General features: G+C 45.2%; 2 protein-coding genes across 2 annotated transcripts; both read left to right on the top strand.

The window, feature by feature from the left end:
* The first annotated feature begins 2,795 nt into the window (after positions 1–2,795).
* Positions 2,796–14,645, top strand: LOC136653389 (vomeronasal type-2 receptor 26-like). Its single transcript, XM_066630293.1, has 3 exons — positions 2,796–3,002; positions 11,248–11,374; positions 13,750–14,645. The coding sequence occupies exons 1-3, from the start codon at positions 2,796–2,798 to the stop codon at positions 14,643–14,645; spliced, it is 1,230 nt and encodes a 409-aa protein (XP_066486390.1).
* Positions 14,646–17,656: 3,011 nt separating this feature from the next.
* Positions 17,657–26,601, top strand: LOC136653388 (vomeronasal type-2 receptor 26-like). The gene is made up of 7 exons (XM_066630292.1): positions 17,657–17,802; positions 19,467–19,758; positions 20,380–20,497; positions 21,014–21,240; positions 22,079–22,306; positions 24,185–24,311; positions 25,700–26,601. Exons 1-7 carry the CDS (start codon positions 17,657–17,659, stop codon positions 26,599–26,601), a joined length of 2,040 nt encoding a protein of 679 aa, XP_066486389.1.
* The last annotated feature ends 456 nt before the right edge of the window (positions 26,602–27,057 follow it).

The raw sequence follows: 27,057 nt of genomic DNA, 5'->3' as shown, positions 1-27,057 counted from the left end.
GACTCATAGTCTTGTGACTTGGTATTGCATCATCCCTGCTGTGCTCTGTTGCATCAGCCAATCCCATGATGCAGCAGGGCTACACTGCATGTATTCAGGCCAAGACATCAGGACCTAGCCTTGCCCTATCCAGCCTGTAAATTCACATAGGCTGGGGCATATATCATAACAGAATCAGTTGCTTTGCGAAGGAGCAAAACAAATCTATGAATGGGCAATTCTTCAAACTTTGGCAGTCCAGTAACCTGTTTAAAGTAATGACAGTGCAATCCTAGTCATGTCTACTCAGACAGAAATCCTATTGTGTTCAATGAGGCTTATTCCCAGGAGAATGTGTATAAGATTGAAGCCTGTGAGAGTTTACAAGGTGGAGGGGGGAAGGGTGACATAATATATTTGAAGTGCTTTGAACGTTTAGAACTGACACACAAATGTTGCTTCGCTATAGATCATTTATGGTTCTGCTCCAGTGATGAATGAGAAGACCCCAGGACTTCCCTTCTATCAGATGGCCCCCAAGGAAGACCTTCAGTATGTGGGGATTTGCTCTTTACTTCTACATTTTGGTTGGTCATGGATTGGACTTGTTACTATGGATAATGAAAATGGAGAAAGGTTTATGAAAATGGTGGTCCCAATGCTTTCCCAGAGTGGCATCTGTTTTGCGTTTATTACTAGATGTCCCGTACTTACTGTTGTCACAGAAATTAATGACATAATCAACCAGGGGGCAAAAACAAATGACAGAATCATGAGCAGCAAAGCAAATGTAGTGTTGGCCTATGGCGATTCTTATTCCATGGTAGTCTTGAGATGGCTGCCATATCTATCAGAACAGGAAGATGTGACACATCAACCAAATGGTAAAGTTTGGATCATGACAGCCCAGATGGAGCTCACCTCATTAGTTTATCAAAGGAATTGGACTACAGAAATAATCAATGGTGCTCTTGCTTTCACAATTCACTCCAATGATCTACCAGGATTCTATCCTTTCATCGAGAACAGAAACCCTTCAAACGCAAAGGGAGATGGCTTCATCCGGGACTTCTGGCAACAGGCTTTTGCTTGTGTGTTCCCAAATTTGGTCCTGGGTCCAGTGAAGGGAGATATTTGCACAGGGGAAGAGAAGCTGGAGAAACTTCCTGATCCTTTTTTTCAAATGAGGTTGACTGGCCACAGCTATAGCATTTATAATGCTGTCTATGCTGTGGCTCATGCTTTACATGCCATGTTGTTGGCTAGACTCCATCACAGACCAACTGTGGACAGAGGGGGACTGCATCTTCAGTATCAACAAGTGTGGCAGGTAATGAGCAGACCTTCTCTTGTGGTTTGATACCAGTTCTGTGAGTGAAACAGTACAATCCCATTGTATAATCTTCCAAAACCCTTCCGGTGATCACCTCCCATTGTGTATACTCTATTAGATCCACAAGTATTTGACCCAATTCTATCAGGGTGTTCTGGTGGTGGATCTTGCAGGGAGTAGGCTAGGCCTGGAGTGGAAGTGGAAGGATCTTGATGGCAGCCACACGTGATGAGATCCTATCATCCTTCCTGTCCTGGACCCACCTTCTATTCTTCTTAGATCTACACCAGCTAAAGAGCTGGTGTAGGTCTGAGGAATGGCATTGGCAGCCTACAGAGAGGTAAGTACTACTCCTGGGTCTTCAAATTGCCCCCCCCCCACCATGGGATGCAGCAAACCTTCCATCAGTAACATTGCATGGTCTTGGTAGGCATGGGATAAGATTGGGCCTTTTAAGACATTCAAATACTTTTTTTCAAACTTAACCAAAGGATCATTTTGCTGCTGCTGTTTAAACAAATGAATTTACCCAGCACCCCCCAATAAAGACACAGGCAAGGGCATATGGTACAAAGGGCCACTTTATTAACTATTTAAATATACTTCAGATTGCAACAGGGCCTAACAAATAAGTCATGCGGGTTCTACATGGGGGAAATGGAGCTGCCTGTCTACTTCCCCCTATAACAATTTGGGCAACCACACCTGGGCAACAATTTGGGCAACCAGGTCAGTACAAGCCTGCCTCCCCCTTCATTGTCACCCGGAAGGGCCAGGGTGGCAGGCTAGCTCAGGCCACCTGAGTGAACCCGCAATGCGCCTTTGCCACCAGGCTGAGGTTCATCCAGCCTGCTTCACCTAGCCAGGAATGCCAGCGTGACCAATGTGGAGTCCACCCGGCCCTTGCCACCCTGCAGTATACTCTGAGTTGACCTTACCTACCCAAAACCTGCACAACACCTGCCTAAAGTGACCAACAAGACCTATAGAGAAACCCCAACTCCACCCCTAACTCCACAGTCCAGGGTAGGCAAAGAAACCACCAACCAATGTGCCAATTAGGCTGATGGCAAAAAATTCCTACCCAGCCCCAGTTGGCGACCAGCTAGTCTCGGACTGCCAAAGGGTGGGCGGGTGGCTGATTGCTGCCTGGTCCCGACCGAGCGGGCTCCCCCGTGCAGCCTGCATGTGGCCCCAATCCAATTAGCCCCCAGCTAATCGGCTGCAGGGCTAGCCCCTCCTGTGCCTCGTGAGGGGGCAGGGCAAACACCGGAATTCTGTTGGTGAAACTCAAGTGTTAGTACTTTTGTTCTTTCTTTCTTACATGGCTAGATCTGTAAACAAAATGGAACATGCACTTCTTCAGAGCAGATGTTTGTGTTTATCTCGTTGTGAAAGATGCAATTTAGTAGTGTATAAATGAAGACTTTTCTAAATCCTTGGAGTTTCCTTTCCGCTCTAGCTCCATCACTTTCTGCGAGGAATGTCATTTAACAACAGTGCAGGGGACACCTTTTCCTTTGATGAAAATGGGGAGTTAGTCGTTGGACTTGATGTGATCAACTGGGTTGTTTCTTCCAACCAATCCTTTCAGCGAGTGAAAGTTGCGAGTGTGGATCCCCAGGCTCCTCCAGACCAGGCATTCACCATCAGTGAGGGTGCCATCACATGGCACAGATGGTTTAACCAGGTAGGTTCCCCCAGAGCATCTTTTAGACAGGCACAGTAAGTTATATAGAATTCATCTTACTGCATTTTTGTGTTTGGACTGGGGGAGGTGTGGTACAGAGAGCAGCATGAGCTTTTTTCCTGTCCCTTTGCCAGAACTTTACCATATTAGACTGATTTGATCAATACTGCCCACTAGTAATTAATCAGAAGATGAGCAGGATCTGCAGACAGTACTAGCAGAACCTGTCCTCACTTGGAATGGAAATGGCCTCTCCCAACTTGTTCTGCCTTGTTTTTCTTCTATAAGATTAACCACTCATTTATGTTAGCAAGCCTTTTCTTACATCTTTGAAACCCTCTTTTATTACAAAACAGCCCAATCCTAAGCAGCACGGGTGTAGCTGGGCCGCGTGGCCCACAGCGTATCAAGTGCTGAAATTGGGCAGGCTGTATGGTCCCCTTGGTGTAAGGGAACATTTGTTCCCTTCCCCTGTGTAGCATGGTCTGCCAAATTTTTGACTCCTGCCGACCACGCCAATTTGTCCCGTCCAAAATTCTCAACTCCCTTCTAATGCCCACTTTTTGGCTAATTAACACCCTCCTTTTCCAAGAACAGCTGCGGTGTGCAAAGAAATGAATACAGAACTCCTTATCTGTTTGAGCAATTAACAAGAATTTATTGCTACAAACACAGACACTCCCTGCAAGTCCTCTTGTCCAGAGGCTTTCCATCCCCAAAACTTCACTTAACTCCATGGGTGAAGGTCTGATGCCTCCAGTCCAAGTCCAGTTCGGTCTCCAAAGCACAGTCCAGTCTTCTGCAGTAGAGTTCCTCCTCTCCAGCAGTGTTCTCTCCAGCAAAGTGTCTCCTTCAGCAGGGTCCTGGCAGTCCTCTCGTCCGGTAGGTCTGGGTCAGGTAGCCCTCTTGGTCAGCGTCCGGCTTCCAGCTGGGTCAGCGTCCTGCTCTCCCTCTGGGTTAGGGTCCAGCTCCTGGCTCTGTCAGCGTCCTGCTTCCGGCTGGGTCAGCGTCCTGCTTGGCCAGCCCTTTGCTCCTTCTGAAGCTGCCTTTTATCCTGCAGCCCCTTGTTAAGTCCAAATTCAGCTCAGCTGTGAGCTACCTTGTTAAGTCCAAGTTAGGCTCAGCTGAGCCATCTCTTCAGTCCATGAATCCACATCCATTCAAAGTCTCATCAAAGTCAAATGAAGCTCAGGTGTCCATCAGAGTCTCCATTGGCCTTGATTGATTACAGCTGTGGAGCCAGCCCTGCCCTTCCCAGAGCTGTCAACCAGCTGTCAAAACATGGAATCGCTGGCAACACCACGTCATCCACCTGATGATCTTCTGATCTTCCATTACATAGCACTCCATCCTGCCCAATGGATTTTGGATCTCCGCCAGCAAAACTTCTGGCAAAAGTCTGAGAAGCCTCATGTAGGGCTTCCGAGCTCAGGAGGGGGGTTAGGATATGCCAGCTTCCTCCGTTGTCCCCACCATTTCCTTGGCCTGAACCATCCTCCTCCCCATCCTTCTCCATTCAGAAACACCTCTCCCCACACTCCCTCAACCCTGCACTGCCCAGTGGTAAATACTTGCTCCATCTAGCGTAGCATCTGGATTCAGCACCAGCGGGATGGCACAGGCCTTCCCTCTGGCACACCCTCCTCTAAAGTAATCACAAACTGTGCTCTATGGCTTTTGTGATAGCTAGCATTGGCTCAACAGCTGCTGCACTAGCATTCTGCTACAATAGTATTGGGCCATCACACACACACACACACACACACACACACACCACTTTGCCTTAGACATTAGATAGGTATCTCAGTTTTGATACCTATTTTTATGGCATGGTTGCTATACTGTGACTCTTGTAGGAAATATATGAAGTGTATCCAAAATGATAATGGTTAACAAATGGCATGGGAAAGAAAAACCAAGATAAATAGAAGATAAATAATGTTTAGTAGACAGTGGCGTCACTAGGATTCGCATCACCCGGTGCGGGAGGCCTGCACGTCACCCCACGCAGTGGGTGTGGTGATGTACCATTGCCCCGCCCCATTGGTTTTTTGGCAGTACCTTTAGATAGAACACAGATATTTCAATGTGGTTTGTTTCGTTGCATTCTGCATGAAATTATGCATTGATTGATATATAACATGATGGTCTTATTCCTCCAAATTCTGATTTTAGTGATTTTGAAAACTTGTGGAGTCACACACACACACACACACACACACACACACACACACACACACCCGTGTCAACTTACTAACACCTTATTGCAGCAGTTCTCATACTTTTAGAATGACAATCTGTCCAGGACCCATTGGAAGTGATGTCATGGCCAGAAGTGACATCATCAAGCAAATTAAAATAAATAATTGTAAATAGTTAAATTAAAATAAAAGAAATAATTAAATAAGGGGGAGCCAGTCCTGTTCCACCAAGTGAGTTTTCTCTGTAGTCTGCCTGCAATAACACCCCCCCCCCCAAAAAGAATCAGTGAGATTTCCAGCCCTCCGCAGTGCCCAGTTTAAAGTCCTTCTGTTTCAAGCACATCAGTACAAAGACCCACCTGGCTTTACAAGTCTGAGAACCCAATCCTATGCCTGTCTACTCAGAAGTAAGTCCCATTAGAGTCAATGGGGCTTACTCTCAGGAAAGTGTGGGTAGCATTGGGCTGTAAGGGAAGCTTTGCAAGTGCAAAATAGCAAACTTTCCCCTTACCAGTTCAAGCCTCTTTGTTGGTCCTTTCTAGTGGGGGGGGGGAGGCTGCCTTCTGGGGCTTTTGTTGTACTCCAGTCCCATCGGATCGGGACCATTCTGGTGTCCTCACATTCTTTTCCTGGCCTGACCACCAGCCAAGGCGCATCTGCCTACTCGTGAGTAAACTGTGAGGCTGCTTCGCTTTCCATAGGGCTCCATACACTCGCAGCTGGGGGGGAGGGACATCCTCCTCAGGTGTTTCTGGGGCTGCACTCATTGGATCAGGGCCATTCTGACGTTGGAGTCCTCTCAGTCTTCCCTTTTGGACGGAGCAAAGCAAGGTCACCTACTCGCGAGTAAACGCAGCCATGTGGCTTCCTTTCCCTTCCCATAGAGCTGAACACACTCACAGCTGGGAGGGGGAACCTCCTTCTCGGGTGTTTTTGGGGGGCTGCACTCATTGGATCAGGACCATTCTTGCGTTGGAGTCCTCTCAGCCAGCCCTTTCCGATGGACTATGGTAAGTGTGCCTACTTGCGAGTAAACGTGCAATACGGCTCACTTTCACTTTCCATAGGGCTCCATGCATTTTTTCCTTCCGGTTTTTTGGCCATAACTTTTGAAGGGTTTTTTTGTATTGTGTTCCGCTGGACATTTCCCATCCAACAGTGTATGGCGCTTAGAGCAGTGTACAATAATAAAAATACTGCACAATATAAAATATAATTAATAAGAGCATTAAAGAAGACCACTTAAGGGCCCAATCCTATCCAACTTTCCAGCACCGGTGCAGCCACAATGCAGCTCCAAGGTAAGGGAACAAAAGTTTCCGTACTTTGAGAAGGCCTCTGTGACTGCCTCCCTACCAAAGGATGCAGTGCACACCCCATTGGCACAGCTGCACTGGCACTGGAAAATTGGATAGGATGTGGCCCTAAAACAATTAAAATGATACTGGTGCAGTTAAAAAATGTAACAATACAAAATAGTATTGAAACAGCCATGAAAGACCTATAGGTGCTAAATTAAAAAGGAGTCCCTAGGTGGTTTTTCCCTCCTCAAATGCCAAGAGAAACAAAAATGTTAGGCCCCACTGGAAACCATGGAGAGAGGGTGCTGTCCTCGGATTTTCTGGTCGCTGGTTCCAAAAACAAGGTGCCACAATGAAAAAGGACCTGCACCTTGCCGCCATCCCCTTGGTATCCTAAGCAGGGCCCTGTCTGATGATCATAGGGGACATGCAGGATTATACGGGGGAAGGTGGTCCTTGAGATATCCTGGTTCTATGCTGTTTAGGTCTTAGTCATCACCAAAACCCTGAACTGGGCTTGGAATGGAATGGGCAGCCAGTGTAGTTGCCTGACAGCCCAATTCTGAGCTGGCCGGGGTGCGAAGCTTCAGCGGTGCCTCAAACAGCTGCCGCCACATCCTGCGCGCCTCGGGCTACCGCGGGTGGCGCCTCAGGAGAAGGGGACTGAGCACCGAGCTCAGGATTGGGCTCTGAGTAGGGGCACGACAGATTGAGCCCTTCAAGTCCAGTGACCAGCGCTCTGCACTAACTGTAGCTTCTGAACCATCTTCAAGGGTGCAAAACAAGGATTTTTTAATATTCTTAAAAAGAGAAATAATGGGAGAAGTTCCTTTCAGAAATGACATTGGGATGTATTTGTATTGGCAACCTTCAGTCTCGAAAGACTATGGTATCACGCTCTGAAAGGTGGTTCTGGCACAGCGTCTAGTGTGGCTGAAAAGGCCAATCCGGGAGTGACAATCCCTTCCACACCGGGAGCAAGTGCAGTCTGTCCCTGGTCTGTCTCCCTGGCTATGGGCCTTCCTTCTTTGCCTCTTAGCCTCAGACTGTTGGCAAAGTGTCTCTTCAAACTGGGAAAGGCCATGCTGCACAGCCTGCCTCCAAGCAGGCCGCTCAGAGGCCAGGGTTTCCCACTTGTTGAGGTCCATCCCTAAGGCTTTCAGATCCCTCTTGCAGATGTCCTTGTATCGCAGCTGTGGTCTACCTGTAGGGCGCTTTCCTTGCACGAGTTCTCCATAGAGGAGATCCTTTGGGATCCGGCCATCATCCATTCTCACGACATGACCAAGCCAACGCAGGCGTCTCTGTTTCAGCAGTGAATACATGCTAGGGATTCCAGCACGTTCCAGGACTGTGTTGTTTGGAACTTTGTCCTGCCAGGTGATGCCGAGGATGCGTCGGAGGCAGCGCATGTGGAAAGCGCTCAGTTTCCTCTCCTGTTGTGAGCGAAGAGTCCCTGACTCGCTGCAGTACAGAAGTGTACTCAGGACGCAAGCTCTGTAGACCTGGATCTTGGTATGTTCTGTCAGCTTCTTGTTGGACCAGACTCTCTTTGTGAGTCTGGAAAACGTGGTAGCTGCTTTACCAATGCGCTTGTTTAGCTCGGTATCGAGAGAAAGAGTGTCGGAGATCATTGAGCCAAGGTACACAAAGTCATGGACAACCTCCAGTTCATGCTCAGAGATTGTAATGCAGGGAGGTGAGTCCACATCCTGAACCATGACCTGTGTTTTCTTCAGGCTGATTGTCAGTCCAAAATCTTGGCAGGCCTTGCTAAAACGATCCATGAGCTGCTGGAGATCTTTGGCAGAGTGGGTAGTGATAGCTGCATCGTCGGCAAAGAGGAAGTCACACAGACATTTCAGCTGGACTTTGGATTTTGCTCTCAGTCTGGAGAGGTTGAAGAGCTTTCCGTCTGATCTGGTACGGAGATAGATGCCTTCTGTTGCAGTTCCAAAGGCCTGCTTCAACAGGACAGCGAAGAAAATCCCAAACAAGGTTGGTGCAAGAACACAGCCCTGCTTCACTCCACTTCGGATGTCAAAAGGGTCTGATGTGGAGCCATCGAAGACAACAGTGCCCTTCATGTCCTTGTGGAAAGATCTGATGATGCTGAGGAGCCTGGGTGGACATCCAATCTTGGGGAGAATCTTGAAGAGGCCGTCTCTGCTGACCAGGTCGAAAGCCTTTGTGAGATCTATGAAGGCTATAAAGAGTGGCTGTCGTTGTTCCCTGCATTTCTCCTGCAGTTGTCTAAGGGAGAATACCATATCAGTGGTGGACCTGTTGGCTCGGAATCCACACTGCGATTCTGGATCAGTCCAGAATCCTCCAAACTGATTGGATCAGTTTGGAGTGGGGAGCGCCTGAGCTCGGAGGCCGCCCTGAGGGGGAGGGCGCGGGGCCCTCGCCTGCGGAGTGGGCGAGGAGGGTCTGCTGCCCGGCGAGGGGGAAGGACGTGGTGACGGAGCGGGAGGGGGTGAGGGCTGATGCTGCCACCTCTGCGCGGGCGGGGGGCGGGACCTTCGCTGCTCCTGGAGACAAAGGGGGAGGGGAGGCACCCTCCATCTTCCCCACTCATGGGGGCGAGGGGGAAACAGGGCTGTGGGAGGTGGGGGGACAGCCTCCCTCCTGAAAATCTGTTTCCTTGGGGGAGTGGGCTTTGCCTCGATGGAAAATGGGGGTCAGCTTGGATCTGGAGGCGATGTGGGAAGGGAGGGAGTATGTGTGGCTGAGGGGGATAGAAGTGCCTGGGAGGGGAGGCAGAAGGTTTGCTGAGGTGGCCACTTGGGGTGTGGAGGGGGGCTTGGAGCATCTCAGCTCTTCCACTTGCTGCCCAGTCTTATGTCTGCTTACTTAGAAGCAAATCTCACAGGATTTTGGTGTGTTGGTTTTGAACTGGGGTCAGCTTCCATTCTTGTCAGTAAGTGTGCATAGGGTTGCAGGTGTTTGTTGTGGTGCCTGTTTAGTTTAAAGGGGTTGTCCCTCTGGTGTGCTGCAAGGGAATCTGTAAAACTTGGGAGATCCACTACATTACACCATCCTTTGTCATGTGGGAGGGAGGAAGGGAGGGGAGGGGAGATTTACAACCACTGTGTATGTTTTCATTGCTGTTAGCATAATTTTGGTGGGTTGCAGTTAAAAACTGTCTTGTTACTCTTCTTGTGTTATCAGAATAGAATTATGAGTACACAATTAAGTGTGTGTTCAGTCTCCGTCACAATAAATAGTAGAAACAAAGGATGAGAATTGGAACCAAAACTTCCTTTTGAAGTACAGATACATTGTCCCTTTTGGTAGTGTAAAACTGAGAAGAAAAAAGATTACTGCTGCTGAAAAAAGATTATTGCTGTTGACTGAATGACTAGACCAGGAGTGACCTGAAAGTCCCTGTATCCTATTACCAGTCTCTTTTGCATGACTGTCTTTGTTTAAAAATTTGGAACAGTCTCTGAGACTTGGTTTACTGAGCCAAGTGAGCTGTTACTTTTATATTGTATCTAGGTGGAATTGAAGTGTGTTTTGTGGAACCTAACAAAGAACTCTTTCATATTGACCCAATACTTTATTTATTCAGAAGTCTTCCATACAAAGCTCATGATTTTTTTCTAAATAAGGTGGCAATATTTACCTAGGAGTAAGCATCTTTGAAAGCATTGGGACTTTTTGCAGAATAAATAAGCATAGGATCAGACTTTGTATAGTATGCATTCATTTATTTCAGTTGTGATTTAAGTGATAGCTGCCCTAACCTGATGCTCTGTATTTTTGTTGTTGAATGTTATGCAGATCAATCTGCAATTACCACAAAGTTTGATTATAAACTTAAACTGTTGAATGAGGTAGAGGGTGTGTTGTAAATATTTGATCTACTACTCCTTACTTCATTTTTCAGTGATTCAGGAAATATTCTTAAATGATAGGAACTTATTTGCTTTTACTGTAACTTAAGCATTTCTTGGACTTTGAGGATGGAAAATGTGAACTGTTAATTCACAAGAGAATTCACAACTGTTAATTCACAAGAGAATCTAAGAGAAGGAAACTCTGACCTCAAACCTCCACTGCCTTGTGGCTACATCCAGTTCTGGAAAAGGCTTCAGGAGTCAACCTCGAGGCAAAATCAGGAGCCGGAGTCCCTTAGGCAGTTCATGGCTGAACACAGTCACGTTCTGGCAACTCCTGCGACGCCGCTGGAACCAACCGTATTGGCTTCTGCCTTTCCATTGGACCATTCCAGCGACGTGGAGAGGGGGGATTTGCTGCATGGGTAACAGCCTATCCTCCATACCTTCTTTACCCAGGCTTCGTGCACTGGAGAGGACACTCCAACTTTGGGGATCCTCCAAACTGATCCCCACTCCAACGTTCCAGGTGCTGATAACAGTTCATGGACATTGGGATGTAAACGTTTTAAATCGATAAAATGCCATTCCATCTAGGAGCCCATTTGTATGTTATCAAAATGTGAGGAAGAGAGTTTTTGCTTTCCTTCCCACATCCCACCATGATAATGTTTGCAAGTCAAGAGGCAGGTGGCTGTGCTCTATCATATAGGTCCCCTCCCACAACTGTAGCCCTCCTTTTCTACTCCTTTTCTACAATCACAATCTACCAATGTGATTGGCCCTATCTGCCCAGCCCTAGATGTGAGCTATGGAATGACAGCTCCCACGCAGTTTAGGAAATGAATGGTAAAATTATTCACTGCATGACCATTGTCCTCGTTTATTTGGAGACCAGGTACAGCCTCTTTCTGTATGTTCTGAGAGCTGCCCTCCTGGTTCCAGCAAGAAGGTGAAGGAGGGAGAGCCATTCTGCTGCTATGACTGCATCCCATGTCCAGAAGGGAAGATTTCAAGCCAGAAGGGTAAGAAGCAGACGGCACAGACTTAGCAGAGAGACCAGCTAAGCCATTTCTTTCCTGATCGACTTCGAGAAGTCCTTCAAGTGACTGTGGGATAAACAAAGGGGTATCACAAATGCTTCACATGTCTGCTAATGGAATGATACTAAACACCCCACAAATAGATGCACCAAATCAGGGGTCTCCAAACCCTGGCCTGGGGGGCAGATGTGGCTTGCCGCGAGCCTCTATCCGGCCCATGGCCAGCCAATTGTCCCCTGAAAGCTTCTGGCCCACTCAACTGAACATGACCAGAGCTGTGCTCTGTTTGCATCTGGAGGGTGTCCTGAGGGCCGGAGAGGCTGAGTGAATAAGCCTACTCATTTATTTATTCTTTCATCTAAGTTCCATCTCTAATTTATTTATTTAAATTTTATATTTAAATTTTTTCCTGCCCTCAGCACTGTGCCCTCTGGCCAAAAAGTTTGGAGACCCCTGCACCAAATGATCAACAACCTAGTTGATCCTCAGCTGCTCCCGTCCAGCAAAAAGAAATGCTGTGGAAGGATCCACCAGGAAACAAAGGGTTATTTTGTTGTCATTATTTCTCTCTCCCTTTGCAGTCCTCAGCAGAATCGGGATTGTATTGGCACTGTTTAGCAGACTTTGGTTTTGGCCAAACCTGCTGGGTTCCAGCATGGCAGCTGCTCCATTGATCTGTGGAGCACTGCCACCAGGGTGACCAGATGTCATAACCGCAAAAGAGGACAAGGTATACCAAAATGTAGGACATCCAAGAAAAAATGTAGGACATGGCAAAATAAAAGTTAAAAACACTCATGTATTGAGCTCATGAGTCTAATTTAAACACTTTATTACTTACTATTAAATTAAAAACTATATTATGTATAATTTATTACATATTTATTCATAACAATAAGGTTATGCGCTGCCTGCTCACAAGGAAAAGGAGGGCATTTAAGTTCTTTTCCAGGTCACATGGCTTAAAAATAGGACATGTCCTGGAAAAAGAGGACATCCGGTCACCCTGTCTGCCATTGCTGTAAAGACCAGCCAGCTGCATCAGCAGCAGATCTGCTCAGACCAACCATCGGCACAGTGTTGCTGGTGGTAGGGGTAGATTGGGTTGGGGATAGGACAGATCAGGAGCAGGATGGGGCAGTATTTGGTGGCAGCAAGGGCTGCCATAATCCTGCCTCCCCATCCTAGACCTGACATGTCCCATTTGGCTTAACTGATCTATACCAGCAAAAGACCTGGCTTAGATATGACCTGGCTTAGATATGAGCAGCCTCATAGGGGACACAGTAGCTAGGAAGGACAGCAGCTGGAAAGGTTTTTTTGTTTTTTTTTACTCACACTAGGCCAATTATCTCCTATATGGCTCCCTGTGATTTTTATGATGTGTTATCCCATTTTTACATGGCCCACTAGGTGTACACATTTGGTCCCTGTTGCATATATGCAGTGTGGGGCAGAAATGGCTTAAAGAGAATCATATCATAACCTGTCTTTTAAGTGCTTTCTAAAGTTGCTTTAAATTTTGTGTGTTCACCTTGGGAACTGTAATTGAAAAGAGGGCTATACATTTTGGAAAGCAATATTACGAGACTTGTAAATACCGATTTGTTTCTATAACTTGCAGAAAAAATGATCCTGATTCTATACTCCAGCTGCATGAGACGTTAATACTGTAAAGATGACGTGGTATACACGTACATAATAGTACAAGTCATGCCTCGTTATCCATTGGGGTTCTGTTTTGGTACCTTCTGTGAATTAAAAAAAACACACATAAAAAAACGATAGAGACCAAATCAGTGGAAAAATTGCTTTAAAGACCCACTTCCAGGTTTTTTGCTCCTGCATTGTCACTCTAGAATGCATGGATATAGACACTATATCTCATTCAGGCATGAGATGGGGTGAATAATGGAATCGAATGGGATGCAATTATGAAATTATTCCAATAGATTCCATTCTTCACCCCATCTAGTGGCTGAATGTGGTATAGCGACTTTACCGACACATTCTGGGGCAACAATGGAGGGGCAAGAAACACAGAAGTGGCTCTTTAAAGCTATCTTTAACCCTGACAAACTTGCAACTAGTGCGGTTAAACAGGACAAAGGTAAGAAATGGGATTTTGGCACTTTTTTCTCTTGTTACAAGGCATTTAAAGGTGACCCCAATATCAGTGGTGAGGCAAATCAGTGGATGCCAATTAGGTGGATAACAAGGCACGACCTGTCGCATCAGCTTCAACTGGACCCTCTAATTTGAATGAAGACCATTTTATATGGGAGAGGAATAATTGCAGGGGATTCCTACATTTATGGTAATTGCTTGTGTTGAAGACACCATGTTTTCTTTTTCAGACATGAATGACTGTTTCAAATGCATGGCTGAAACCTATCCAGCCAAAACCCGGGATTTCTGTATTCCCAAGGACATCAGCTTCCTCTCTTTTGAAGAGCCTTTGGGAATCACTCTAACTTGCTTGGCTTTTTCCTTTTCCTTGATCACAGCTATGGTGCTAAGAATATTTGTGAAACACCGTGATACTCCCATCGTCAAAGCCAACAACCGGAACCTCACCTATACCCTCCTCGTCTCCCTCCTGCTCTGCTTCCTCTGTGCATTGCTGTTCATTCACCAACCTGAGAAGGTGCTGTGTCTCCTCCGACAAACAGCTTTCGGCATCATCTTCTCAGTGGCTGTTTCTTGTGTACTGGCAAAAACCATCACTGTGGTTCTGGCTTTCATGGCCACCAAGCCAGGAAGCAGGATGAGGAAGTGGGTGGGGAAAGGACTGGCCACCTCCATTGTTGTTTCCTGCTCTCTTATTCAGACAGGCATTTGCCTGGTGTGGCTGGCAACCTCTCCCCCATTTCCAGATGTTGACCAGCACTCCATGGTGGAAGAAATTGTGCTGGAATGCAATGAGGGGTCTGTGACCATGTTTTATTCTGTCTTGGGCTACATGGGCTTCCTGGCCATTGTCAGTTTCTTTGTAGCATTTCTTGCCAGGAAGCTCCCTGACAGTTTCAATGAAGCCAAGTTCATCACCTTCAGCATGTTAGTCTTCTGCAGTGTTTGGCTCTCCTTTGTGCCGACCTACTTAAGCACAAAGGGAAAATACATGGTGGCTGTGGAGATCTTCTCTATCTTGGCTTCCAGTGCAGGGCTTCTGAGTTGTATCTTCTTCCCCAAGTGTTACATTATTGTGCTGAGACCAGAGCAGAATAATAGGGAACAACTCATTAGAAGATAGTACTAAAGAACACAATGGTTGATACCCATTGTATCAATAGCAGTGGTTTTAAATACTGGCAGTAGGGGTCAGAGTGGCTGTTCCTGAAGAGCGATGGTTTGTCATAGGCTATTGTGATAGAGTGATAATAGTGATAATTTTTCCAGAGAACTTCTCCATTGCCAGGTGCTCTTTTCAACCTTTTGCCGGTTTGGCCTCACTAGTTGTTCTGAAGACCACTCAGTTAGCCCCACCCTACATAAAACCTTGTGTGGAGATGCATCAGTGCTGGCATGGCTGCCACAGTATCCTATGGGGATTTTTGGCAATCAAAGGTCTCCTTGGGATAAGGGGACATTTGTCCCACTGCCCTGTGGTTTGCCCCAGTATCCACAATGGGTCACATTGGATTTGCACCAGCGATATTGCTGATGCAAGTCTGCATTGATCCATACTAGTGTTGTCTCCTAAATGGGGCTGTGCACGTATCTCATGTATTTATGGACATTTCAAACCCAATCCTGTGCATGTCACCCAATGGCATGCTAAGCTGGCACTGACAGCCCCAAATCAGTCAGCACCAGTTGCAAATCCACCTGCACCTTTCCTCCCACTCCATGCTTCTCCTACCACTAGCCAGTGAAGGTAAGTCAGTGGGAAAGGCAGGAGTGGGTGTTGGGAGGGGACAAAATGGGCAGGTGAGGGCGCACAGGACGGAGGATGGGTGAATTGGATTTGGGAGGAGTGGGATTGGTGCCGCTGTTATTCCAATGTTCCCTTACCCAGAGGTGATCGCCTGGCCTGCCCTTCCCACATAGGATGCAGCGGTCACCATTTTGGCACTGTGGCATCGGGGGAAGGGGGTAATGGATAGATTAGTCTGATCTCCTCCAGCACAGGTTTGGCAGGGAGTGGTGAGTCCTGCTAGGATGGACTAGATGGAAAGTATATCAAGACTTGCTAAGCGTAGTAGTTCAGGCAGGTGACATGGGCTGGTTGCCCTTCTGACCATTGTTCACACCCTCCCCTCTTTGTGCAGGGGCAATGGAGTCCACCTGTCCAGGAAGAAGAAGTTTCTCTGAGACTTAGAGTGGGGCCTGTGCAACATCCTGTTGGCAGGTGGTGCAGTGGAAACTAAGTAGCTCAAGGCAAGGCACCCCAGCCCTACCCCCAATGTGGAAGGTATAATGTGGCATTGGGAGTAACGAGGAATGTTTGAGCATGCTGAATGAAGCCGTTTAGTCAACAGGAGCCAAGGCCTGCACTCCAGAGGCTTGTTGGCTCCAAGTTCTTGGTTGGAACTTCCTGCAGCAATGAATGCAAAGTCTATCGCAAAATCTTCTGCTGGGAGGGATACAATCCAAGAATTCAATCGCAGAGCTTTCTTAAAAGGGCTGCAATTGATAAACTGGGATTGCTGCCAAATGATTTACAGATTTTAGTCAGGGTAGGAATGCCCAATTGATGGAGTAGACAGTTGCTTTCATTGTCCTCCAAGACAGGAGCCAACAAAATTGGGAGTAGAGTGTGAGTCGAAAGAAGGACCTGCTGCAGGTCACTTGTATATTCAGTCCAATTATTTTGTGACAACTGGTTTGTTCCAAACCCCTGGTCTCATGTCTTATTGGAGGTGTCTGGTGCACTTGTAGTTTCTTTTCAACTGGTCCCTAACCTATCCTCAACTCATCAATCATGTTGAGCAGTCAGATGCAAATGAAAGACTCCCTCCACAAACAATCGCACATGTAGTGCTGGGCCTTTGGAACTCTCTCCCCCTTGAACTTACAAACATGGCCTCCTTGCTAACTTTCCACAGAGGTCCTGAGACCCTCCATTCTTTTGCTTCTTTCATCATCACCTCTAAGCACACTATTACAAAACAAAACACAAGGTCTTTACACATTCTGGGTCTTTTTACAGATCTTATTTAACCTTCAGCGTCACATTGATAAATGATCATCTCATCACGAGTAAAAGTCTGATATTAAAGGGCATCTACTTATCCTCCAACAAAAGTGCTGACGAGATACATAATCTGTTGACCATGACACACATTTAGAACCTTGTTGAACAGTTGAAGAACTTCTCAAGGAAATAATGCTTCTTATGCAGTGGTTCCCAAACATTTTAGCACCAGGACCTACTTTTAAAAACTACTGCTCTATCAGGACCCATCAAGCTTTTTGGGACTTTAAAAAAAAGTTTCAGTTTACCAGCTACTCAAGTCTCTGGTTTTAGCCTTTTTAGTATAGTGGGGGGACCTTCTGGAGTGTTTGCTGAGCTCCATATTCATTGGATTGAACATGGTGTAGTGGATTTTCATTCCCCAAAGCCTGCCTTCTGAAGATAACCAAGGCACATTTGCCTACTTGTAAGTAAAAGTGCATGTGCGGATCCATTTCAGTTTCTGTAGGGCTCAAAACATTTTCCATGTTAGCTATCAGTTTGTCAATTCTTCAACCCACTAAAAATTAGATCGTGACCCGCAGTTAGATCCTGATCCACAGTTTGGGAACCACTGCTCTAATGCCCTCTTCCTACTTAGGTTATTTGGATTCCAAATGCCTCTTCCTATCCAGCTAAGCAAAGGTGAACCTTTGTGTTGATGCAACAATCATGTTTCCTTCTCCAACTCCATTGGGAATACCTAACTTCAAAACAGCCATGATCATCCCCTTTTATTTTCTCAAGGTCTATAATTTATATTGCTGCTCCTTGGAGGGCAATCTGCAGAATTTTAGTGGTAACAAGAAGACTAAATTGCACAGTCTGCAAGAGATGGAACTTAGCAGCATTTAGGGGTGTGGGTAAACATGGGGAAGCATTCACCAGTCTAAATCATTGTACTTTTCCTTATTATAAGTACAGACTTTACAGCTATCAGTAGACAAACTGAGCATTTCATTCAGGCCATTGTCACTGTGGTGTGTGTTGTTCCGTATCCAGAGAGGCTTGTGCTTGGGATGGCTCTATTAGAAGTATTGATGCTGATATGTCCTCACCTAGTATACCTGGCTCACATTCTGAACTGCATGGTAAATGATCCTCACCCACCACTTCATGAGTATCAACGCTCCGGAGACTATGTGGTTGGTGGCATTGTCTCTCACGCCTTCATCCTCGCTGATTCCATAGATTTCACCATAGAGCCTCCTCCACCATCGCTGGAAGAGGTGACGTAAGGAGTTAAGATTGTTATTTTGGTGTTTTCAGATGCAGTGGAGGGTTGGACTCGATCACTGAAAAGAGCCATTCAGGAGCTGCAACCTGTGAATATTGGCCTCTTGAACTGGGAAGTTGTACAATTTAACACAGTTAACCCATTTCTGCCCGGTCCACAGGTGTACACATTTGGTCCCTGTTGCATCAATGCAACATTGGGCAGAAATGGCTTAATAGTCCACACACTTGTGACATGGGAAATCTATGCTCCTTATTTTCAAAGTATTCACTAAGGGAGATTTTTCTTATGGATTCTTGGTATTCTTTTTCTGAGTAATGAAATGCTCTGAGGAAGAATTTTCTTTTTAATCACAATTGGGGCCGGAGGGGCGGGGGGGGGGAAGAATCATGATATGAGTGTTTTCCTTTACCAACTTCTGTGTGATTAGTCTGTTATTTATTTCCAAGTGTTTCGAGTCTTCCCTATGGGTCATTGTAGTCATTCCAATTTACAGTACAAACAAAACATTGCTCTAACTCATCTCATGGTTTCTACTTTGCCCCTTTCTCGCCTCTGCTGCTTTTATTTACTCTGCAGATTGTCAGGCAAACCTATAGCAGTGGCTGACAGGAAATAGATTCTCAGCCACATTTAGAAACAGTAAGCAAAATATCCCACTGTTCACATCCGTAGGACCATATCTAGTACTCCAGTGAATGAGAAATAAATTAACCCGCCCTTCAAAATCTAGAGAATCTAGATCTATATTCATGGGTGGTGGAATTAAAATTTTTACTTATACATATAAAAACACAGATACCTAAAATTGTGTTAAATGAAATTCTTTTGAAAAATAATGTCACTTAGCTCAGTGGTTTAAAGATAGCCTTGCTTACCATTGTAATGCAGGAGAGTAGCAGCAGCAACAATCAATCAATTGTTCCAAATTGACAATCAATCAATCAATCAATCTCTCTCTCTCTCCAGGTGCTTAGAAAGGCTTCACTCTAAAGCAGCGACCCCTCACTTCTCCTGGAGCTGCAGCGGAGAAAGAATATAGTGACTACAAAGCGGAGGTGATAGTAATTTCCCTTTGCATTCTTTCATGTGCTCTAGGGTAAGGGAGGGGTCACTTGCCTTGAAGTGAAGCTTTTCTAAGCACCTGGAGATTGATTGTCTGCCTGCCTGCTATACAATGGTAAGCAAGGCTATTGTTAAATAACACTTTCCCTTTAATTTAAAGGATCCTTCTCATTGTGTTGAGATAAAACTGTGGGTGAAAAATCTGCAGATAATTAGATTACATCTGTATTTTGTTTTCCTTCTGCCCCGTGTCATAATATTTACTATGTGCAAATTACCCTGCAGCAGATTTCTCTGACTAAGATTAAGATGATTTTCTCTGACTAAGATTAAGATGATTTTCCCTGATTAAGATGGGACAAGTCCCAATTTGTTCTGATTTCATATTTTCTACACTTAATTTAACTGTCTGTATGAGGTGATTGCTGAGAAATGACTCGACTACATGATTAGAACCTCCTTGCTATGCCTGCACACATGTGACTTAAATCACACCACTGAACAATTTTGATTTGTATATTTCATGAATATATGGGGTATGAAAAAGTCATTTATGTATGTATGAAATCTGAAATGGAACAAAACTCTTGTTCTAGTGTAGTGCCTAAGAATTACCAGCACATCCTGGCCTTAGCCTTTGCGATCAAGGAGATCAATGAAAACCCTCAGCTTTTGCCCAATGTCACCTTGGGCTTTCAGATCTACAACAGCTATTTCACTGCAAGGTCAACCTATCATGCCACAATGCTACTTTTATCCAAACTGGAGAGATTCATCCCCAATTACATTTGTGAGTTCCAGCATGACTTGATAGCAATTATTGGAGGATTGGATGCCCAGACCTCACTATATGTGGCCACCTTCTTGGATAACTATAAGATTCCACAGGTAAGATATGCATGCCATTGTATAGAGAAGTGGTTCTCAAACTAATGGGTCGTGACCCACCAGTTCGTGTAACGCTTCCCCCGTCCCTTTAAGGCAGTTTGTGCCTGGAGACACAAACTGATGGATATGAAGTAATTGGACAAACTTCTTTTCTTTCCATGACAGAGGGCAACTAATCATGATGAACAGAACTCCAATATGCGTCATGTTAAGAAGAAATTCTTGTATAATTCTGAATGTCATAGTAACCTTTCATGTTGAAATAAATAGGAATACTTAATGAACCTCTTTGTTGTAATTTGACCACCTTCATATATGCGGTGTGTTGTTATGTGCTCCATTGTTAAGCAGCACACACCCGCATATCAAAGGGCGCAATCCTGACCCACTTTGCAGCAATGACATAAGGGCAATGCAGCTCCAAGATAAGGAAACAAACATTCCCTTACTTAAAGGAGCCTCCGTGAATGTCCGCCAACTGCAGGATGCAGCACACATCCCATTGGTACTGCTAAGCCAGTGCTGGAAAGTGGATTAGGATTTGGGCCTGAATGTCTTCAAACACTTGGAGCTGAAGTTCAAATGCTGATAGTTTTTGTCCCACCTCCAACCTCTCTGTAGCTCATTTATGGTCCGGCTCCAGTGATGAATGAGAAGACCCCAGGACTTCCCTTCTATCAGATGGTCCCTAAGGAAGATGTTCAGTATATGGGGATCCGCTCTTTACTTCTACATTTCGGTTGGACATGGATTGGACTCCTTACAATGGATAACGATAATGGAGAAAGGTTTATGCAAATGATGGTTCCAATGCTTTCCCAGAGAGGCATCTGTTTTGCATTCACTGCCAGAGCTCCTGTTTATTCTTTTGCCTCTGAAATAGAAGAAATGTTGGCTCAGGGGACAAAAATACATGAGACAATCATGAGTAGCAAAGCCAGTGTTATTTTGTGCAATGGAGACTCCTACTCCATGGCATTTCTGAGATGGTTACCATATCTAATAAACCAAGATGACATGAGAAGAGAACTAAATGGTAAAGTTTGGATCATGACAGCCCAAGTGGTGCTCACTTCATTTGTCTATCAAAGGAATTGTTCTACAGAAATCATCAATGGTGCTCTCTCTTTCCAAATTCACTCTAATATTTTACCAGGATTTCACCATTTCATTGAGAGCAGAAGCCCTTCCCACACAAAGGAAGATGGCTTTATCAGGGACTTCTGGCAACAGGCCTTTGCTTGTGTGTTCCCAGATTCAGACCTGGTTACAGTGAAGGGGGATATTTGCACAGGGGAGGAGAAGTTGGAGAACCTTCCTGGACCCTTTTTTGAAATGAGCATGACGGGCCACAGTTACAGTATCTACAATGCTGTCTATGCTGTGGCCCATGCCTTACAAGCCATGTCCTCAGGTAGACTCCATCACAAAGCAATGGCGGATGGAGGGGTTCTGAAGATTCAGCATCAACAGTTGTGGCAGGTAAATTTGCTGGACAATGGAAGATTGAACTGCACCCTAAAGGTAACATGTACCCAGCAAAGGGATTTATGACTCAGGCATACTACCACACCTGGGTTGTCCATAGATACCCAGCTAATGACAATAGCCAGAAATGTGGACTGAAGCACTTGCTGGAGATACTAGACCTGTTTCAATTAGTGACTTAACTTATATCCAGGTTAAACTGTTCTAATAAGTTCCTTGTACAACTACCTTTGAAGGCAATATGGACTCTTCAAATAATGTAATGATGTATTCTGTGGCAACCAGAGTTTCAAGTAGGGCCGTAGCTTGGATCACATCATATAATCTTCAGAGGTTATGAAATCATTTCCAGACTCAATGAAAAGTTCTGAGCATCACCCTGAAATCTCCAATGGTTTGGGATCTAGATACGGTAAGAACCCTCTCCTGGAACATGAACTTCTCTAAGCTCTATGAAGAATATCTGAGGGTCTGTTCTGTGTCCCATCAACACCAGATGTTCAGTGGGTGATCTGATGATATAGGACCATGTCTGCAATTATTTCCAAAGCACGGAATATCCTTTTGGGAGAGTGCTGTCTGGCTCCATTACGGATTACTTTCCCTAACACACTAAAAGTATATTTATTTCAACTGACAGCCTGCTGCAAAATGCCATATGACTTCTTGGCATTAATCTGAGTTGAGCACTAACATTTCAAGCATGGCTAGATCTGTAAACAAACTGAAACGTGTGATCTTTCAGAGTAGATGTTTCTATCTCATTGTGAATGATCCAACACCATGCTGTGCAGACACTTTTCTAAACTCTGCTGTTTCCTTTCCACTCCAGCTCCATCACTTTCTGAGAGGGGTCTCATTTAACAACAGTGCAGGGGACATGGTTTCCTTTGATGAAAACGGGGAGTTGGTTGCTGGATTTGATATCATCAACTGGGTTGTTTCCTCCAACCAATCCTTTCAGCGAGTGAAAGTTGGGAGTGTGGATCCCCAGGCGCCTCCAGACCAGGCATTCACCATCAGTGTGAATGCCATCAAATGGCACAGTTGGTTTAACCAGGTAGGTTTCTCCAGCACAGCTTTTAGACAGGCAGAGTAACTTGCACTTATAGAATTCTTCTTACCTTCTTTTCACAGCTGGATCAGGGATGGAGAGTTGTGTGGTGGTGCATAGACCAGAGTGAGCTTATCCACTCACAGGTTGCCTGCCCCTTGCCAGAATTTTGCCATATTGGACTGATTTAGACAATACTGCTACTAGTAACTAATCAGACAATGAATGCGGCTGCAGACCTTACTATTTGAACCATTCCTCAGTTCCATTTAAGGGGAAATCTTCCTCTCACCACCTGTTCTGCTTCATTTTCTTCTTTAAGATTAATCACTCATTTTTTGTTTCCTGGCATTATAATATGAAGAGATGAGGTGGATAGCTGGATATCTGGCAACTGTCATGTTCATGTCATGGACTCCATGCTAACCACATCAGTATAGGACCTTGTAGGAAATCTATGTAGTACCACTCAGATGATATTTGTGAGCAAATGCGATGATAAGAAAACACAATCCATTTTGGAGTGCTTATCTGAGATGTGATGAACTGTGTCTGTGATTAAAAAGACAGAAATAATCCTCAGAGAAACAGGAAATAATTCATATAATAGATTTAAACACATATGGATATAGATTATTGTCCTTGTTAGAGACCACTAGGGTAGACAGTTGTTGAAATAGATATATGTGGAAACCATCCTTCTTCTGTTTTTGTACAGATAATGTCAGCTATATCTGGCAAACTGTTTTGCATGAGGTATGTTTTGTACCTTAACTGCCCAACCCTATCACAATCTATTCCCCCCCCCCCAAGGCAACCATTGCACTGGAGTGTACAATGCATCCTGTGTCCTAGATGTCTCCTTTGTTCCCTTGCCCGTGGGGTAATTGCTATCCCACTGGTTCTACTTGGACTTTTGCCATTGATTTAGCTTGTACAAGTCTACCTGGACCCAGTAAGGTGGATTGAGACCAGGAAGGAGTAAAGATATTGGCAGTGCCACTGCCACTAATACCAGCCCCTTCCTGGCCTCTGTCCACTCTTCACCCTTTCCCGGATACTGCCTCCCATGCTAACCCCCTGACAAGGCCAGGTGTTTTGGAAGGGCTACACATCCACGGATGATCACTGCTTGCAGCGGAGGACATGTTGAGCAATACGGTGTGACACTTTTTGTGACAGCCACAAAGGGGTTTGTGCTGCTGGGATACTAGTTCCATTAGTGTTGAACACAGCACTTCTGATGATGCACACTTGTGCGACCCCAGTAGAGAAATGACGTGCCCAAGATCAATAATGTCTTGAAATTAGAAACGGATGGTAATTCCGTAGCATCTTTTCTCACACCCAGTTCTGTTTTTCTCTCATCATTAGCAGGAGATGGAAGATGAATAATGCTCAGTAGCAAGACATTGAGGGGACTGTGTCCCATATAGTTGCTTTTCATTGTTTGGACTCTTTTGGCATTTATATTATTAAAACATATTTTTAAAACATAACAATAATAGAAACATTGTAAATAAATAAAATGCCAAGGGCCGTCTACGAGCCCCTCTGTCAGATATCAAAACTATGAGGGAGATGGTTTTATTCTTCTGAGAGTTTTATCCATTGCCACCCTGAGAATCACAGAAAGACTATAAGCAGGCAGATCTGAGATCTGACCAATCTTAGTCCTTTCCACACAGTTGTCGGCCTCCTTATCCAGTCAGATGACAATCATTGGAAAGCATCCATATGATGAAACCGATACACTTAGTCCATGACAGAAGCCATGGAATAACAGCTCCCATGTGATTTGAGAAATGAACATGCCCCAGAATCTGTACAATGCCGCCACTATTATTCACAAGATTACCCATGTTCTCTTTTGTTTGAGACCAGGTACAGCCTCTTTCTGTATGTTCTGAGAGCTGCCTTCCCGGTTCCAGGAAAAAAGTGAAGGAAGGGAAGCCATTTTGCTGCTATGATTGCATCGCATGTCCAGAAGGGAAGATTGCAAGCCAGAAGGGTAAGACGTAGACTGCAGAAATTTATTTGACATAGCAGCTAATAACCCATTTCCGCCCTGATTGACTCAGGGAATAGCACATGCTGCTCCAAATCTTTGATTGACTATGGGGCAATCAAAATAGTGTCATGACCATTTCACAGGTCTGATAGTGGAACGATACCAAAGACTCCACTAAAGGACGAACCTGATCAAGTGAATCCTATATATCCTTGAAATCAAGGAGGCAAGGAAGTCCATTGTTGACTCAGAGCCCAATCACAGACTCGGCGCACTGGCTTACCGCAGGCGCAATCTGTCGCATGCGTGCCATAAGGCACGTTTGCAAGCCTTACCACCAGGCGAGCGCCCGTGCTAGCATGGACCGTCGAGCCACAGCACGGTGTGCGGGGGCAGGGGTTAGGTGTTGAGGAGGCACTCTGGGGAGCAGGGAGGCAGTTGGAGGGCAGAGAAAGGGCACGGAGGAGACTGCCCTTTACATCCCAGTTACATGTTGACTCAGTTACATGAATTTCAATAGACCTGGTCATGACTAATTGCCCCATCCAATCCCCACCATTGGTGCCAGTATTACTGAGCTTTCGTTGTTGCAGATATTAAAAGAAAAGAAATTACACTTAAAAAAAAAAAAAATGTCTCTAATTTTAAAGCTCTTGCTTTCACCATCTTGGGATCAAGAGTTGAAACAAGAAGGTTACACTTTAGAAAGGAATTCTGTGAGACTCTGAAAATCTAGCTGGATCCTTCCAGCTTGGCAGACATGAGCGAATCCTGCGGTTTAAGTTTAAAAAGCAATCAATCGCATGAGGAATTGATACTTTAAGGATGACTCAGCATAGAATTTATGAATTTATCCTCATCCCCATTTATCCTCATCCTCCTTAAAGGGTATCACTTATTTGAATAAAGACCACTTTATGTGGGAGCTTTGTAGGAGTTTGCAATTTTTATGGTAATTATTTGTGACGAAGAAACCATGTATTTATTATTATTATTATTATTATTATTATTATTATTATTATTATTATTATTATTATACCACTTTTGAACAAACTTCACAAAGTGGTTTACAGAAAAAATCAAATAACTAATGCCTCCCTGTCGCAAAAGGGCTCACAATCTAAAAGAGGCAAAAGAAAACCAGCAGACAGCCGCTAGAAAAGACACTGCAGGGGTGGGGCGGCTCAGATACTCTTCCTCTGCTAAAAAGAGGAGCACCCACTTGAAAAAGGGCCTCTTACCCAGTTAGCAGGTCATCCTCAAATAAGACCTCTAATCTTATTATTTTTTCTTATGAATAAAGTGTCATATGGCAGAAGAAGAGTTGGAGGACATTGCTGCTTTTGTGCTGTGTTTCTACAATGAAGACACCATGTTTTCTTTTTCAGACGTGAATGACTGTTTCGAATGCTCAGCTGAAACCTATCCAGCTGAAACCCAGGATTTCTGTGTTCCCAAGGACGTCAGCTTCCTCTCTTTTGAAGAGCCTTTGGGGATCAGTCTAACTTGCTCTGCTTTTTCCTTTTCCTTGATCACAGCTCTGGTGCTCAGAACATTTATGAAGCACCACAACACTCCCATCGTCAAAGCCAACAACCGGAATCTCACCTACACCCTCCTCGTCTCACTCCTGCTCTGCTTCCTCTGTGCATTTCTGTTCATTCACCGACCTGAGAAGGTGCTGTGTCTCCTCCGACAAACAGCTTTCGGCCTCATCTTCTCACTGGCTGTTTCTTGTGTACTGGCAAAAACCATCACTGTGGTTCTGGCTTTCATGGCCACCAAGCCAGGAAGCAGAATGAGGAAGTGGGTGGGGAAAGGATTGGCCACCTCCATTGTTGTTTCCTGCTCTCTTATTCAGACAGGCATTTGTACTGTGTGGCTGGCCACATCTCCCCCATTTCCAGACGTTGATCAGCACTCCATGGTGGAAGAAATTGTGCTGGAATGCAATGAGGGGTCTGTGACCATGTTTTATTCTGTCTTGGGCTACATGGGCTTCCTGGCCATTGTCAGTTTCTTTGTAGCATTTCTTGCCAGGAAGCTCCCTGACAGTTTCAATGAAGCCAAGTTCATCACCTTCAGCATGTTGGTCTTCTGCAGTGTTTGGCTCTCCTTTGTGCCGACCTACTTAAGCACAAAGGGAAAATACATGGTGGCTGTGGAGGTCTTCTCTATCTTGGCTTCCAGTGCTGGGCTTCTGGGTTGTATCTTCTTCCCCAAGTGTTACATTATTGTGCTGAGACCGGAGCTGAATAATAAGGAACAACTCATTAGAAGATTGTACTAATGAACACAATGGTTGATACCCTCTGTATCAATAGCAGTGGTTTTAAATACTGGTAGTAGGGGTCAGAGTGGCTGTTCCTGAAGAGCGATGGTTTGTCATAGGCTATTGTGATAGAGTGATAATAGTGATAATTTTTCCTGAGAACTTCTCCATTGCCAGGTGCTCTTTTCAACTGTTTGCTGGTTTGCCCCACTAGTTCTGAGAACTACTCAGTTAGCCCCATCCGACCTAAAACCTTGTGTGGAGATGCATCAGTGCTGGCCTGGCTGCCACTGAATCCTATGGGGATTTTTGGCAATCAAAAGTCTCCTTGGGATAATGGGACATTTTTCCCACTGCCCTGTGGTATGCCCCAGTAACCACAAAGGGTCACATTGGACCTGAGTCCAATTGGAATATGAGTCAATTATCCTCATATTGACTGGGTCAATTTGTGTTCTGGTCACGATAAGGAAA

This window comes from Tiliqua scincoides, chromosome 5, assembly GCF_035046505.1.
Source record: "Tiliqua scincoides isolate rTilSci1 chromosome 5, rTilSci1.hap2, whole genome shotgun sequence".
Classification (NCBI taxonomy): Eukaryota; Metazoa; Chordata; class Lepidosauria; order Squamata; family Scincidae; genus Tiliqua; species Tiliqua scincoides.
Note: the sequence above shows the minus strand (reverse complement) of the source record. Positions and strands in the feature narration are given on the sequence as shown.

Coding starts and splice junctions, on each gene's coding strand:
- LOC136653389 (XM_066630293.1), top strand. CDS start 2,796: ATGTCATTTAACAACAGTGCAGGGGACACCTTTTCCTTTGATGAAAAT. Junction 3,003..11,247: donor GGCACAGATGGTTTAACCAG/GTAGGTTCCCCC, acceptor TTTGGAGACCAG/GTACAGCCTCTTTCTGTATG. Junction 11,375..13,749: donor GAAGATTTCAAGCCAGAAGG/GTAAGAAGCAGA, acceptor TTTCTTTTTCAG/ACATGAATGACTGTTTCAAA.
- LOC136653388 (XM_066630292.1), top strand. CDS start 17,657: ATGGTAAATGATCCTCACCCACCACTTCATGAGTATCAACGCTCCGGA. Junction 20,498..21,013: donor CTCTTTACTTCTACATTTCG/GTTGGACATGGA, acceptor GTGTGTTCCCAG/ATTCAGACCTGGTTACAGTG. Junction 21,241..22,078: donor AGCATCAACAGTTGTGGCAG/GTAAATTTGCTG, acceptor TTTCCACTCCAG/CTCCATCACTTTCTGAGAGG.